The 15,689-nt window shown below is 47.6% G+C and overlaps 6 protein-coding genes across 6 annotated transcripts; all 6 read right to left on the reverse strand.

The window, feature by feature from the left end:
• Positions 1-2: 2 nt before the first annotated feature.
• On the reverse strand, positions 3-744 carry N7466_007852 (uncharacterized protein; the record flags this gene model as incomplete). Its single annotated transcript, XM_057167241.1, has 3 exons — positions 3-280; positions 340-666; positions 729-744. The coding sequence occupies 3 exons, from the start codon at positions 742-744 to the stop codon at positions 3-5; spliced, it is 621 nt and encodes a 206-aa protein (XP_057020282.1).
• A 514-nt stretch (positions 745-1,258) lies between these two features.
• On the reverse strand, positions 1,259-2,963 carry N7466_007853 (uncharacterized protein; the record flags this gene model as incomplete). Its single annotated transcript, XM_057167242.1, has 2 exons — positions 1,259-2,488; positions 2,547-2,963. The coding sequence occupies 2 exons, from the start codon at positions 2,961-2,963 to the stop codon at positions 1,259-1,261; spliced, it is 1,647 nt and encodes a 548-aa protein (XP_057020283.1).
• A 921-nt stretch (positions 2,964-3,884) lies between these two features.
• N7466_007854 (Ataxin-10 homo-association domain-containing protein) lies at positions 3,885-6,741 on the reverse strand (the record flags this gene model as incomplete). The annotated part of the gene is made up of 2 exons (XM_057167243.1): positions 3,885-6,498; positions 6,569-6,741. 2 exons carry the CDS (start codon positions 6,739-6,741, stop codon positions 3,885-3,887), a joined length of 2,787 nt encoding a protein of 928 aa, XP_057020284.1.
• A 1,088-nt stretch (positions 6,742-7,829) lies between these two features.
• Positions 7,830-10,129, reverse strand: N7466_007855 (uncharacterized protein; the record flags this gene model as incomplete). Its single annotated transcript, XM_057167244.1, has 9 exons — positions 7,830-8,250; positions 8,303-8,399; positions 8,447-8,592; positions 8,645-8,891; positions 8,942-9,205; positions 9,261-9,451; positions 9,499-9,580; positions 9,638-9,966; positions 10,026-10,129. 9 exons carry the CDS (start codon positions 10,127-10,129, stop codon positions 7,830-7,832), a joined length of 1,881 nt encoding a protein of 626 aa, XP_057020285.1.
• Positions 10,130-12,884: 2,755 nt separating this feature from the next.
• On the reverse strand, positions 12,885-13,172 carry N7466_007856 (uncharacterized protein; the record flags this gene model as incomplete). The annotated part of the gene is made up of 2 exons (XM_057167245.1): positions 12,885-13,041; positions 13,105-13,172. The coding sequence occupies 2 exons, from the start codon at positions 13,170-13,172 to the stop codon at positions 12,885-12,887; spliced, it is 225 nt and encodes a 74-aa protein (XP_057020286.1).
• Positions 13,173-14,144: 972 nt separating this feature from the next.
• Positions 14,145-15,482, reverse strand: N7466_007857 (isoaspartyl peptidase/L-asparaginase; the record flags this gene model as incomplete). The annotated part of the gene is made up of 1 exon (XM_057167246.1): positions 14,145-15,482. One exon carries the CDS (start codon positions 15,480-15,482, stop codon positions 14,145-14,147), a length of 1,338 nt encoding a protein of 445 aa, XP_057020287.1.
• Between the last annotated feature and the right edge of the window lie 207 nt (positions 15,483-15,689).

Genomic DNA, 15,689 nt, shown 5'->3' on the forward strand with positions numbered 1-15,689 from the left:
ATTCAACCATACATCCCATCCCATTCCTCCTCTTCATCTTCCTCCACCAGCTTCTTCTTGGCCTCTTCTTTCTCCCGTAATTGCTTAGCGAAATCCACACGGTCAAGCGGGCAAGTGCCACGCAAGCGTAACCAAGGCCGCACACATTCCATATCAAAGATGTGAGTAGGGTGACAAGGCAGCTTTACGACAAGAGGATATTCATCATCCAAGAAAGAATTACCACAGATAGGGCAGGTTTGGTCGGGTTTGAGGGAAGATTTGGGAACACGATCGAGCGCTATGGTAATTCTCCAAGTCAGATAACATTCAAAGATTCATGCGCAAGAAAGTACTCACCATCGCAAAACTCCTCACTAACTCCCTCTACCTCTCGGGGTGGCATGTCAGCCCCTGAAAGCAGGTTTTGAATCATCTGCGTCAGAAGATCCTCTCCGTCTTGACCGTCACGTTCTCCGTCACGGCGCATCTGGTGCAGCGCCTCGGCGAGCGAGAAGAAAGCTGCACTGACATCACCAGGGACGGGGACCGCATGGGGGCGGTGATCAGGGTGGTCTGGGTCTGGGGAGATTTCGGAGAGGGTTGCGAAGAAGGTTGACAGATCAGGGCGGCGGGGGCGTGTGGTGGTTTGAGGGTTTGAGGCAGGGTCTGCTGTGCCGTGTTCAACTAATGAAAAAATTCCTTGTCAGTTTGTGTCAAGTCTCAAAGGGGCATTCCTTTCCTCTTACCTTCGTAGGTAGACATGGTGTGTTTTGAGGGGGATGTTGGGTTGCGGAGAGGACGATGTGAGCGGAGGTCCCCGCTTTGTAGTGAGGATTGTGACACCGAGTTGTTTGCTTGTTGATACTCGGTGTGACAAAGGGTGAAGTGAACAAAAAAAAAATGGGATTCGGAAGAGTAAAAAGACACGAGAACAATTGAACCTTAGAAGGAAAGATGGATGTGGAGGTTCGGAGGCAGCAAAGTGATAACGCGGCGCGGGGGGAACGTGATTGGGCCGTGCGTGGAGCTTGAGCTTCCTCTGTATTCGACCACGTTACGAGTCTTACGACTGTCATTTTGCAGATTTACTGATGATGCCATTTTTGAACCATTTTATCAACACATGTGTACTCCTGGTATGAATTATTTACCGACGAAGTTTAGTTCTTAGCAACAATTACATACAAAATCATTTATTTTGAGATTATGTACATACTGATTTCACGGTTAAGTCATATCCATGTTGATAACCCCCCCCCCCCCCCCCAAAAAAAAATCAAACAACCCGGAGAGATATATATGGTTCCTCAGTGAAATCGTCTGGCATAGTGTAAGTAATGTTGTAGAAGATGAAATCATTCACAGTCTGATCTGTATCATAGACAATACTGTAATTAGCAGCAGCGTTTGTCTCGACCTCCAGAGGTAGACCAGGTAGACCTTCAAGTCCAGTCACATTAAAGCCATTTCGGACATTGAGACCGCTGAACAAGAAGTTGAATGAAACCGGATAGCTTGCTGCAGTAGCATTGGGGTAGGAGATGTTCAAAGTTTTTGGAGAAGCCACGGCATGAATGGAGGACTCGCTCACCCAGTGCGAGACACATCCAATTTGGTAATCGTCGATCGCCCACTGAATAACAGCAGGACTAAACGCCGAGGTACTCTCTGCTGGCCCCCCGATAACATGCTCCGCCACAGTCTCGGCACCGATGGTAATATTCTCGGACATCCAAGTAGTAATATTTCGTGAATATGTATCAAATGGCGGAGAGTAGGCTTGACCAGTGAAGAAGTGTTCCCCAGGAAACTGAATGAACTTTGACTTGGACTCGGCTGACAAATACTTCAACATTTCCGGCATACTAAGGGCGAATAGTGGGTAGAAGGCAAAATCATCCTGATGATACATGCCCGACGTCCATTGTGGGAAAGGAGCATATTCGCGTCCAACCGCTCCCCAAATCACGGCACCAACAAGAGAAGTGTAGTCTTTCATATTGTAGCCGTAGGTGCGATCCCAGGGTCCTGCAAGATTCTTCAAATTTGCGTTGTAGAGTTGAGAAATGTCGTTCCAGGTCGTGGTCAAAACTTCAGGTGCATATTTCTTCAACAGACTGTCTTCAGCTGCATATTTGCTCCAGAGAGACAAGGCCCACATAGAGACGCCAGCGTATGTTGGGGAATTGAACTCGGAAAGAGTATGATGTTGACTCCAGAGATCATAAAATTCCTGCGCAAGCCTCTCGCCACTCTGTGTCAAGTTTTTATCACCTAACCTTTCACCCACCCAGCTTACCAAGATGGTCCCCATCAACCAGGGATTAGAATAACAAGGGTAGAGATTATCCCCGTCAACTCCGCCAACACGGTATAAATCCCCCTTCGCCGCAATGTGAAGCGATTTCTCTATCTTCGTAACCGTTTCCGCCGGAAGCAGATGCTCATAATCATTAAGGGCCATTATCCAGGCACAGCCCACGAAGTCTCGAATATTAGGATCCCACTAGTAGTGCGCAACTTGATTAGTTGATGAAGACTCAATGACAAAAAGGGCAGCTTACTGAGCTATAAGGACCGCCATTGACATATTCGGGCGTTCCAGGTTCGGGTATCGACGGCGATTGTTGATAATCCCCATACCATTGCAAAGAAGGGTCGAGCCATTGCCCCGAGATTACGTTGTCAAAGATGCGAACAGCTCTCGCAACATCTCCAGGTCCATTTCTAGCCAACAGCTGAGTCGCATACCACCCACTGTGTCTACTGTCGTAGCGGCCATCATTGCTAGCTGCTGCGATCAAGTAACCTGCTTCTTCGTCCCAGAAACCATCGTTCCACTCAATTGCAGTGTTGAACATGTCATCTGCGTATGTTGACACGGCTGAGTCGGAACTTCGGGTATGGGATGGCATAGCCGAAACCATTGGGGTGAGATGAGCCACACTCAAGCTCAAAAGAGTAACTGTCAGCTTCATCATGATGCTTGAGGCTGTGTCCAGCAAGGTAGTTTTTGTGTGAGGTTCTGGATTCAGGAAAAGTGGGAAAGCTCTCTGCGCATCTGAGGGACCCCCGCTATCTTCGGCTCAGGCTTAGCTTTCATTTAAATGAAATCCCAGCTTCATCATTATCGGTCGATCATTTGGGGGCACCGATGCCATCATGCCCGCTTAAGTCGGAAAAGCGCCGTCCGACAATTTGCCGGATTTCCGACGCGATAGTTCCTGAGGTTTAGTTTCCACTCTGTATCTTCATGATGATTCGGATTCGTCTATTCTGACAAAGAGCTTCCCGATATTGACTAGCTTGGAGTCATTATGGGTTATCTGTTTCTGTGAGGGGAAAGTTCGCGTGTACTAATTGAAATCGCCTTATCTTCAAAACACCGCCGGGTTCACCGGATTCACCGGTGGTCTTCTCCGAGTCCATCCATGGATGCTCTCCTCTTCGTCAATGATACTCAGTTCCTGCATTTGGAAGTCATGCCGAGTGAAAAGTGACTTACATCAGCTAGAGCTGCAGATCTAAGAGAATTTCCACCTATCCGGTTCGAGCGGGTGTGTACTGTTACCCCGCGCCCACTTGGTGTGGGGAAGTAGGAAGTAGGAAGTAGGCAATTGCCAATAAGAGATCGTCAAAATCATACCGAAAGGAGATCAGGATACCGTGAGGTGCAAGTTCGCAGCTCTACATCTGAACTTGGTTCGAATGTTCATATTTAATAGGATTACTACTAGTAGTGTGTACCTATGAAATCTTACCTGGCATTCGACATTGATGAGACTCGCGAAAAATACGGAGTATTGAATTTGAATGGTTCTTGTATTTTTCACGCCATCCACTAGAATGTGACAGCAATCTAATAACCGCACGCGATAAACAAGGTGAAATAATTAACCCATCTAGTTAGTGTTCTCCTTGGAACGAAGTGCAAGTTTACCGGCCTGGTTTATCATAGCCTCGTAGCCATTTTTCTCCAAAATCCCACCCTCGTCACTGACAACTTCCCGAGCTTCCAGCTCTTCCACCAGACGCTGGTTCTCAGGATTACCCTCCAACAAGAACTTCAAGCACATGACAGCATGCTCCTTAATATAAAGATTGTTGGTGTCAAAGTTGGTACATGATAGGATGGCCTCGACACCACCGTAGCGACGTATTTGTTCCTGGACCTCAGGGCACTTCCAGACCAATGAGGACAGGACCAAAACAACCAATTTCTTGAGGTTCCGCCACTCGAATTCCGAGGGATCTTCAGTGATTGGGGGAGACTCTGGACGCGAGTCAACGCTGCCAGCAACGTTGTCGATTGGTTCTGGGTCACCCGGGTCATAGGGACGCTCAACAGCAACAGGGGCTGGAGATGAGGGCGACTGGTCATCTGGTGAAGTGCTACGGGGTGGAGGTGGCGGCGGTGGAACTGAACCATAGGACATCCCGTTGAGTTGACCCTTGGGTATGCTGGCCTCTAGCTCCTTGATCAAAGTTACCAAGTCATAAACAATCTCCCATTTCACCAGTAGATTCTTCCAGTCATTATTCTCGGTAAGGACGGCGAAAAACTCGAGGAACTGATACACGCCCTCGTACACTCGTTCCATATCCCACAGGTTGAGAGGGAAGTCTTCTGGGAGTGCACGCTCCGCACGAATCTGACCCTGGAGATAGATCAAAGCACAGGTTTCCGGGATGATATTACCGCGGAATATGGTGAATATATATCGGACGGTGAGAATATCAACACGGCTCAAGGGCGATGGGATCCGAGGAATATTATTTTGAGATGATCCCGTCACCGAGGCCGGGGAGTATTTGGCACGGAAGATGTGCGTAAGAATCTTGATAACCACTGCCTGGGCTGGCGAAATGATATCTTTAGGCTGCCCGAAGTCGGAGTAGGCATGCGACATGAGTCCATTCCGAAGCACCGCTTCCATAATCTGGACCATCATTTTAAAATAAAGTTCATCGTCTGGCAGATCCCAAGCTGCGATGAAGATCAGAAGCTCACGGAGCAAGTTGCGGCCTGTCTCCTGCGCAAGGAGGATGTGACAGCGGAGAGCTTGCATGTTCCGCGAACCATTCCTCTCTCCACCTTTAAGTCCAAAACTATCCACGATTCCTGCCTGGATAATCATGGGAAGCGCTTCAATCTCAGCAGGGCCGAGGACAAGAGGGATGTCGGTCAACAGGCCACGTTGTTGATCGCCGGGGCGGCCACGGTAGTCATCGTCGTCTTCTTCGTCATCTACTTCTGCGCCATCATCAGGGCCATCCACATCAAGATCTCCCTCGTCTTCCTCGTCCCCTTCAATGCTTCCGTCCGCATGGCCTTCCAGGCTTTGTGAGTCATCGTCGCCCACGGTTCCAGCATCGGCCGTATCGTAATCAACATCGCCGTCGCCCAGGTGTGATGACTCTTGAAGGCGCGCCATTAATTCTTCCTTGGCCTCCTGCAGTGTCTCGGCTGCAGATTGGGACGAACGCGGCATGCTCGTGTCATCATCCGTCACCTCAGCATCCACTGCGTAATCATTGACCTCAGGCAAATCAGCCCAGCACAAACGTGGAAATCCAGCGGTCATGCTGCGGTCAATGGTTAAAATTGTTTTCTTTTTTGTTGGGCCATGTTCGTCTTCCTCTGTCAATGCAGGTGGCATTTCACGGGCCCGATCCTGGAGATCAGACCATCCATCCACTTTGGCGCCCAGTATTGAGGTCAACGCAGCACGTATATATTTAACTTGCTCTGGATCTCTGCCCATCTCTTGAATATCAGTAAGGTCCCGCCCCAGAATTTTTTCCATGTGGTCCTTGATGTTTGCCAAGAGTAGCATAGCAGCTTCTTCTTTGATTGTAGAAGGCTCACGTGGAAATTTGGCAATAGTCTCCAGCAGTAAGTCCTCGGCGGTTTGATCGTACAATGCGCGGATTGGTGGGTTAATTACACGCTCTCCAATCTTCACAACGGGTGCGACACCCTCAGCCCGAGCGATGGGGTCCAACGCGTCCTTGGGTTTGATGATATTCGTATCGGCAGTCGAGTGGTAACCAAAAAGATCCAACCATAGAACCATCTTACGCTGCTCGTTATGCATGATGAAATTATGCAAATATTGGAGGCACGTTATCAGTAGGCGCTTGTAAAGATTAACCACCTTCTGCCAACGCTCCTCATTGCGGGCATTGGTCTCGCCGTCAAACCCTCTAGCTGTTACTCGTACGCATGTATCAATCAAGGCGAGGATTCTTTGGTCGAAACCCTTAGCAGCTGCCAAGTTCTGTGCCTTCTTGGTTGTGGCGAGTAAGTTTCGGGCAATTGTGCACAGATCATTAAGCCGTTCGATGTCTTTCACCAATGAAAAATAATTGTATGCGATGAGGTTTGACGAGGAGTGTTCATATGTAGCGGATGGACTCTTCCAAGCGAAAGACTGCGACTCGAGGACCGGAATCGCTTTTGTCAAGACATCTGTAAGGCCTTGCCAAATGTCCGGAGACATGCCGAGGTTGTGCCTGAGCAGCAAAATTGTCAGTCTGAATCAAAAACAGTTTGACTCATAAATTTTCTTAGAGAGTTGCCTACCTGACTTCGCTCTCCTGGTGTGTCTTGTACAGGATCTGCTTTCCAGCAGCCAGCATGTGCTCTAGGCGTTTGTCATCGATCATGCCTCGAGCTTCGTAGTGGCTCAAAGTCCCAGCCAGTATCACCTTGAGCATTAGCTCTGGCGGTGTACATAATGGTTTCGGGTCAGCCATTTTGGCGTCGAGAGGTATTCGGCGAACACAGCAGAATCCACGGTGGGATGTCAATCAATTTGATTGAAGATCTTATTTCGTACCGCCACTTTCACCGCCCGCGGGGAGATTCCGTGTCTTTGTCAATTATTCCTATTTGGGATTAGCCTACTGAGGACTAATCAGGGCGGTGAAATCTTAATATGGTCAACTAGTTAGTTAGTAGTTACTCTTGATACTGGAATACTTGATCACATCATATGGCAGACATAGAAATTAGAATCATAGATGATAGAGCTGTACTGGTGGTTCGTAGTCCAAGGCGTGTGTAAGAAGGCTAGAATGGCCAAAAACTAGTCACGTGCGGTAGAAAGACCCACAGTCACTACTATAAATATAGCACGTATATAGTAGAAGAATTATGGAGCTACGGGAGCCATAGAAGCTATGGACTCTTAAGACATCTGGATGAGGGAAATGAGTAGGATGACTGACATCTGGAATGTAAATGTTAACATTGAACATTTGAACGCACGAAGAGAAGGTATAAAGCACAACATTGAACATCAATAGATATTTTTATTAGAATAGTAGTTGACTACTATCTCCCCAAAATTCAACCGTGGAAGTTTGAAGACTCTGATATCTCTCGGGATCAATTATTCAAGTCCGATGGTGCACATCAATGTGTGGCTAATGTTAGCAAATAAAATATATCAACTGTTAGAAGGAGGTGAGATCTCAAGTGCTTTGAAAGCGGTGGTCAGCGGTGGTAGAAAGCCGTTCAGAGCTGTTGCTGCCCGAGGCATATTAAGGCAGATCAAGGCATTAATGCATCCTGATTAGGCTTCGTGTATCATGTCACATGTGACCCGTGTTAGCATGATTCATGAACGATGAGAGTGACCCGTGTCTAGATTAAGATTAAACTCCTCAAGTGCTAGATTAAAGCCCATTGTAAACCCGGCGGCTCTATCCTGAGCGACAATTCTCTGATTGCCAATTTTATGTAGATCTCCCCTTCAAATCAAGAATTATGAATTTGGTTCGCAGTATAGGAAATGACCCAGTGCAATCGTTTATATTCTGTTAAAAACTCCAACCACTGTTCAAGGAAGATGATACAGTTCCTCCACAACCTTACACTTCTCAGCCCAAGGCATTTCCCCATTGGATGGATCAGGATAATCAATATTCATAGCGGAGTGCCCGTCGTATCCACGCCACGAAAACTTCTCAAAGACAGCCAAAGAGTCCTCATACCCTCGCGCCACCAAGTACTCCTTGGGCGGATTAGGGTTTCCCGTGCGAGCAAAGGCACCCCACATGTCCTGCTGTAGGTTGGTGTGTCCGATATCAGCAGGTGTTCGAATTGGCTGATCGAATATGTAGTAGGAGCCGAAGATCTCGTAGAGATCTCCAGAGTGGCAACGGTAGTACGGCGTGTCCGGCTCTCCGACGGGGAAGGTGCAAGTGCCATATGGATCGTAATATGACAGGGCATAGGCACGTAGGTTGTTATAGTAGTAGCTGTCATTTATGTTAGTCGAGTTTTCAGCGTGTGTGGTTGGGAACAGCATACTAGGACTTGAACGACTTCGCTTCGTAAGCGGCTTTGATGAATTGTTGACCAGGACAGGTCAGGTGGACTGTAGTGAAGGCATTGATTGTGCTATTGTCTTTAATTATGTTAGAAGTGTAAAGCGATGATATGATACAGACTCACAAGCGTTGATCGGATTTGAGCCATTGTTCCACTGGCCTGACCTCTCAACTAGCGCGGGCCAGTCTTCGGGATATTGGGATCCAGCTAAAGAGTAAAGCGTCGCATTAAAGTCGGTAGCATTCTGTAGAATTGTCGTACCCAAAAGGCTTTGCAATGTTAGACTTCGCTACCGATTCTGGTATATCAGGTTGCACTCACGATTCTCCCTCCTCGGGCATTGAGCCAGACATGAAATGAATTCTGTTCAGCTGACCATTTCGAGCAGCAGCAACGGATTGATTGGCAATCCAAATGCCATCAATTATAGCACCCTCATCGTAATTGTCATATCCAGAGCCGACATTGAAAGTGATGTTGTTCATAAACTCGTCGAGGCTCAGATTTCGCAGGCAAGAAAGACGCTCAGCACCGATCGCATCTCCACACACAGCTGCTACCGCGGGGACTGCATAATGTCAGAGTATGGGCATAGGAAGGGAGGGAAGAATTACATACCTGTCACATTAACGACCTCCGCTTGAGTGAGCACAGGCCCAAGAGCTGCGCTATGGAGGATCGCGGCATGGAAAAGACCAGCCGCTTTGGGCGATCTGACCATGTTCATGACACTCTCTCCTCCTGCACTCTGACCAAACACAGTCACCCTGTCCGGGTCTCCGCCGAATGCTTTAATGTGGTCTTTAACCCATTGAAGTCCCGAGACAATATCTGCAATGCCGTAATTGCCGTCAACATAGCCATCGTTGAAAGAGATGTCTCCTATAAATGAGAAAGTTAGACGACCCCACGGAATTAAGGACAAGTGACAGCGTACCAAAGTTGCTACCACGCCAATTGATGCTGACAATTATTACATCAGAGCGAGAAGTCAAACTGCCACCATCAGACGTAGGATCGGTAGCAGTGCCTCCTCCACCGTGCAGCCAGAACATAACAGGCTTGAGCAATTTACTCTGGGTAATCTCGGCTCCGGGTAGAAATGGTGTGAAAATATTCATCAAGAGACTGTAAACAATCAGCTCTGGCTAGTTAAAAGAACAGATACCTCTCACCATGCCTCGGAGTTACCCCAAGGGTTGAGACCATACGAATTGCCATCGAAGTAGCCATAGTCGGCCGGGCAGCTTGGGCCATCTGATCATCAAAGCTATCAGTCCAAATCTTTTCAAACACCAAGGCTGCGTTTCTTACAGGTCGTGGCATTCATAACATAGTCGGTCTCGTTCGTATACCACTGGATGGGATACGCAAGACGAAGATCACCGATGGGCTGGAGCATATATGGAATCCCGAGGAAACGGTATGTCATATGGTCACGAACACCCATATACGTAGTTCCATTGCTAGAGACACTCACCTTCGGGAATTTGTAGAAAGGCGTCTCGACCGCGTCAACCAGAGGCGCCGTGTTGGTGCAGATAAACTGCCGATCTCCCTTCTCGCTAGAAGAGGGATTGGTCCAGAACTTGCCCGAAGATATAGAACCAAGGTAACTTTGGTATTGTAGAGGAAGCTTGAAACTTCGACGGCATGTAGTTTAGTATCTCTAACTGAAATTTGAAAACGCAAGCAAACTCACTTGTCAAGATCCGGTTCCTTGATCAAGCTCTCGCCATTCCTAGCGCATATTGACTCAGCTTCTGTTTTCGAGACAGGATCGAGAAATAATATAGCGCTTGGCATTTCGGCATGGGCCTGTACGAGTCAATTTTCGTCATGTACATTGGCATTGGAGGCATTAGTAGGTGGAAGCACTAACGGTCCAGTTCCCATTATTATGATACAATATAGCCGAGCGTGGCGTAACGGTGGATTGAAACTGGGTATGTTGAGTAGAAATGCCTAAAGCACTGGCTTCTGTAATAGCCAGGCTCATAAGGAGCTTGCGTAACATTGGACCCATCATTCTTGCTTAGCCCGTGGAATCCGTGGTGGGGTAGAGAAAGAAGCGAGGGAAATGGAGGAGACAAGACATAATAAACAAAAAGTGAATCCATTTGGGGTATCCTACTCCGATTGATTATCCGATATTATGTAGGGGTTAAGCCGGAAGGTTATATCCTTATGGTATATACAAGGTACCCCCTGTTAGTCCCACGATTGTGGGGGTCCCTGAGTATCCCACAAAAATCTTATTCTTCCCCATGGGGAAGAAGGGCCTTCGTCATTGCCGAACCTGGAACTTGTAAGTACAAATTACAATGTATACCTGATTGCTCAAAAATAGCCAAATCAGAAGCTCCTGTTGATAATCTCCCCCTCATCCCACGGGCTTATTTTGGTTAAGACTAGACACAGATCAAGATTCAACCCCGGACAGAAGGGTTGAAATCTCCGCACTTAATGAGACGCGGGAAAAAGATTTATCCAAATACTAACACTAAGAGGTACACTGTTTGCCATCTTCCAGAGTAGTATATCCACGCCTACTCAGCTCCTCCACTCATGTGTCCGACGGTGATCCTGCCAAGGAAAGCGGGGTATGATGTATCAAATCCCGTCTCGCCCCTGTTTCCCTTCTGATTTGAGTAAGCCCTTGAAGAATAGACCCACAAGCCTCAATGGGTAAATTAGAGTCCGTTCATTGAAATGGCTCAACATTTATGTCAATCTTTTGAATTTGTTCTTGTAGGAATATAATTCGAATTTACCGCGTTAAGTTTTTAATACTGGCAAGATGGCCGAGTGGTCTAAGGCGTTACGTTTAGGTTCTATGTTCCGCTTTAGGAATATGTCCTGACCCGTAATCCTCCGGGGCGTGGGTTCGAATCCCACTCTTGTCATGTTTTTTTTCCCTGTTCCTATATTTATGCTCTCTTTTTACTGATTTTGAAAGTTTTTATAATGGAATGTGTCCTTCAAATGTTTGGCGTAATTGCTATTTCTACGCGCTACATTCTCAATTAATCCATGGCTCTTGTTCGAATGTTCGGGGTAAAGGAATTGCTCTACGTTTGACGTAACCAAGTGGATAGGGGATCGTGCTCAGTCTATTAGGAAATAGCTATGGTGGCCGATAGAGGCCAAGGGTCACATCCTAATTTCAATTTCTAACTTCACCACCCTGTTTCCCGCCCGTATTGTACTTATCACATACAGGAATATCTTAAGGTATTTTGATCTAAATACGGGTCACTTTTAGAATAGACTTGAGAATAGACTTGAGAATAGACTTGAGAATAGACTTGAGAATAGACTTGAGAATAGACTTGAGAATAGACTTGAGAAGGGACTTGAGAAGGGACGACAATGTTTCAAATCGCCTCATCCCCACGGCTGAACACTATGAAGAGCATTTGCGGCAATCTGAATCGTTAGATGACTAAAGTATTGGCCAGGGCGGACTATATACTATGTACCGGGTGTTCCTACACCCATTCAACCTTGGAGGGGGGCTCACGCCCAACTTATATACCCTGAATTAAGTAAACCAAGACAGTGGCATGGTTCGCCGACCGCAACTCTGCGAAGGGCATTCCCAGTACTGGGTAACTCCCGCACAGCCATGATGGATCCGGATATGCGCAAGAAGCTATCGGACCTCCACTCCCTCTACTTTGATCACCCTACTTTTTGTCAGAGAGGGGTCAGGTGACTCCCTCTGGGTATATCTAGTGCTTGCTTCCTTCCTTCCTTTTCCCTTTTCCCTTCTTCTTCTCTCCATCCCCCCGAGAGAGATTGTCCATAGCCAATCCAGTTCCTTTTCTCTCCGTTCTTTCCTTTCCCTGAGCAGCGGCTGTATTCCTCTGCTGACACTCTTTTACACCCAAGCCTCCAACGTTTGCAGCATGTATGGAAAAACATTTGAATGATGGAGGGTTGGACCCCCCAAGAAGTGGTGAACAAGTCCACTTTTCTACCCCGAAAAAGCGACGATGCATAACAGGGACAATTGCCAATGATGGATCGGAGTCACCCTGCATGCCAGTTTTACATCGGTCCAGACTCCAGACACTCAACTCGACCTCCAATCTTGTGGGATCCGATCCCTTCCGAAGTTCGATGTTTGAGATGGGTGAACACCCTAAACCATGATGAGACTGGCTGCACACCTGGCAGTGTGCTTTGATCTGAGTTGAGGGATTCAATATAGAAAGAAGTGCAGCGATTCAGCATATTTGGACAAAGCTGAGGGGGGGAACTGAGGACCCATAGCCCTAATCTGTTGTGGGTCTATGGCGGCAAAGTTTGCCATATTCTTCATACAAAATCCGATATGGTGTAGTGGCTAACATCGTCGTCTCTCACACGACAGCCGGGGGTTCGATTCCCCCTATCGGAGTTTATTTTTTGAATTTGAATTCTCATCTGTTTCCTCCAGTCATACTTTTTCTATTTTGGCTATATAGCTAAAACTCTTTGGTATTATTCACCATAGAAGCTCGGATACAGGCAAAGCAAGCCAAGTCATTCTTCCAATCAAGCCCTATTTACCATTTCACAAGGCTTCATGCTCGTAGATGGCGGTCCCGTCGTAACAGTGCACACTCACCGTCTTGTTCTGGATCTCCAAGCTGGGGTCACTAAAGCTGCAATCACTGTCATCCTCCGATGACTCCATTCCAATCCAAAGTGGCTCTTGGCACTTGTCATCACTTTTATGAATGCACAAGAATTAGTATCGGTAAAATTCACATGGAAATCCAATGCCGACTCACGTGTAGAAATCGCATACAACGTCCTCTGGAACTCTGGCTCCGTTGATGTTTTTCCTCCTGTCGACCATCGTTAACTTTACATTAGACCACGTAATTTGTGAATGAGCTTACAGATTAACGGGTAAGAGAACACAGGTGTTGTCTGGTTTGATGGCTATCGTTTCCCCTGCACATGGCTCCTGGGAAAAGAGTATGGCTGGGGGCTATAGTATGATGGCATCTGTTAGTCTTCTGCCAGGCGAACACGGGGTTAAGCGGATGGCCTACCTTATCCGTTGCCACGGAATGAGCTGTGCAGGAGAGAAGGGTGAAAACCAAGGACGTGTAGAAGATCATCTTGAAATTTTGAACCTTGAGTTCATCAATTGAATGACGAAACAATTTAGTAGTCGATGAGGGTCAATGGTGGTCAGCTTTGTATTCAAGGAAGAGAAACAGAATGATGATTAGCATGGTGTCTCAATCGAGGATCGAGCCTTAAATAATGCTCCTGCTTAGAATGATGCATGTGGTGACTGTTCATTGGTGACCGCTTGTTACACAGGACAAATGCAAGGGGTGCATATATTGGTTTGCAAGTACCTTGATTTGCCAACATACCAGCCACATTTCTTGATTACCACATCCTATAGGGCGATAAAAAGAAAGCGGGGAATAAAATAGAGGGATATACACCGACAGGCTTACTACTAGTAGGCATAACATGAAGAAATGCAGGAAAAGAGCTCTTACTTAGTACTAGTAGGTACTAGTATTGGGGGGCATGACATCAACTAACACTGCTTCAATGTTGCATGAGATAAATTCATTTTTTCCCCCGCATCATTACCCAATTCAGAGTAAGTCAGCCTTTACGACATCTCAAGTGGAGGTTGAGCTTTGGCTTTGAATCTTGGAAAGTCAAGTCCCTACTACTTATTGGATAGGTAGAACTTGAGTATAAGTATATTCTCGTTGAGTGTTGTTCAATTGTTCCAAACTTGGAAAGCTAACATTTGAAAGCATTTCAAGTTTAGTATATACTATAATCCATACGAGCTCTACTGGTACTCCTCTCGGAAAACCATAATCCGCTCAATTTCTCTACCGGTACTGTCCTCGTCAACCCATGCACGCCACATCCCACCAGAATTAAAGTCAGAGACGACTTTGCCCCGGCGCAGTTGCCCAGTAGTAGCAGGTGCAGAATCAGCTTCGATGCCAATAATGCCACCCTCGCCCTCGCCGGTGATGTTCCATCGCTGTCCAGCAGAGCGTTGAAGCTCACCACCCGGGCCAGCCACTGCGGTGACAGCATCAGCTAGAGAAAGACCCGGTGCAGAGAAACGCATCATAGCGGCTGCGGTACGTGCGGCCGCAACGCGGAGGAACGAGTCGCCATTTCCAGTTCCTGAAATTGCAATAGCACGTTTCTTGGACTTTGGAGCAGATGGTTCTTCGTAACATAAAGCTTGCTTCTCAGCGCCCAATTCCCTTCGATCCACCTGGGTAGGGAGTGACATGTAAGCTGGAGGACTAGTTTCCCTGAGGAAAGGAGGCAAACAATCCGCCAGCCAGTCCTTTGCTTCCTGGAAATAATTTCCAGTAGATAGAGGAGAGGAATAAGACGCCGCGGTCATCGGTATATTCGAAATGATCTCATCCCATGATTCAGCCCAAAAGCCCGCACCAAGAGTTGGAGTGTCGCCAATTCGACCGGGAAGTTTATTGGTCAGCCCACCAGTACTAGTGGCTACCGCCAAGTTACCCCATTGATCCAGACAGACACAACCAACGGTGCCTTGACTCAGCGAAAGAGGCTCCGCTTCTCCCTTCAATCCCCGTTGGTGCTCGTCCCAGCGACGCTTTGTCCAAAACCATTCATCGGACCTGGACTCCAGTCCCCATTCGCGAGCCAATGCCTCCACCTGAGGGCCATGCAGCTGAGAATGCATAGAACCACCGTCATTACTCGGCTTGCCATTTGCGTAATACCCAGTACGTAGAAGAGACTCGCGCGCAAGACGAATAGGATGACGGACGTTCTTCACACCCATTACACCCGCACCGCGCTTTATTGTGCCTTCCAAGTCTTTGATGGAGCCTTGGACCGATGTCACCATCACAGAAGCTTCCATCTCAATTGTGCCTGCGGTAGTAAAGACGCTTCCACGGCCGCAATTAAAGAGCTCGTCATCTTCCATCAAGGACACCGCATGCACCGCGGCATCGAGGGCCGATGCGCCGCTGGCGAGGAGTGCATGAGTGGAGCGGAGATAAGACTGAAGCGAGGCGTGATAGGCGGCGTAGAGATCCGGCGGAAGAGTGGCGCGTTTGAGGTTTCCTGCACCTCCGTGGAGGATCAATGCAGGTTTGAAAGTCGCAGCACTTTCTAACATGGCCGTAACTGGGGGTGAAAGTGATTTCGAGGTGCCGAGGCGTGCGTGAGGAGGGGAAAGAAGTTCGTGCCGATAAAAGCGGAGAAATGACAATTGCGCGGCCGAAAGTCCGCTAACCTAGACCTGCATGAGATAGATAAGAAGTCCTGTGAATTCGAGGTTGCGTCTTTGCTTTTTTCTTCTTTCTTGTCGAGACCTAAATGCAAA

The sequence above is a fragment of the Penicillium verhagenii genome (assembly GCF_028828195.1).
Source record: "Penicillium verhagenii strain IBT 33310 chromosome Unknown utg000007l_segment0_segment0, whole genome shotgun sequence".
Lineage (NCBI taxonomy): Eukaryota > Fungi > Ascomycota > Eurotiomycetes > Eurotiales > Aspergillaceae > Penicillium > Penicillium verhagenii.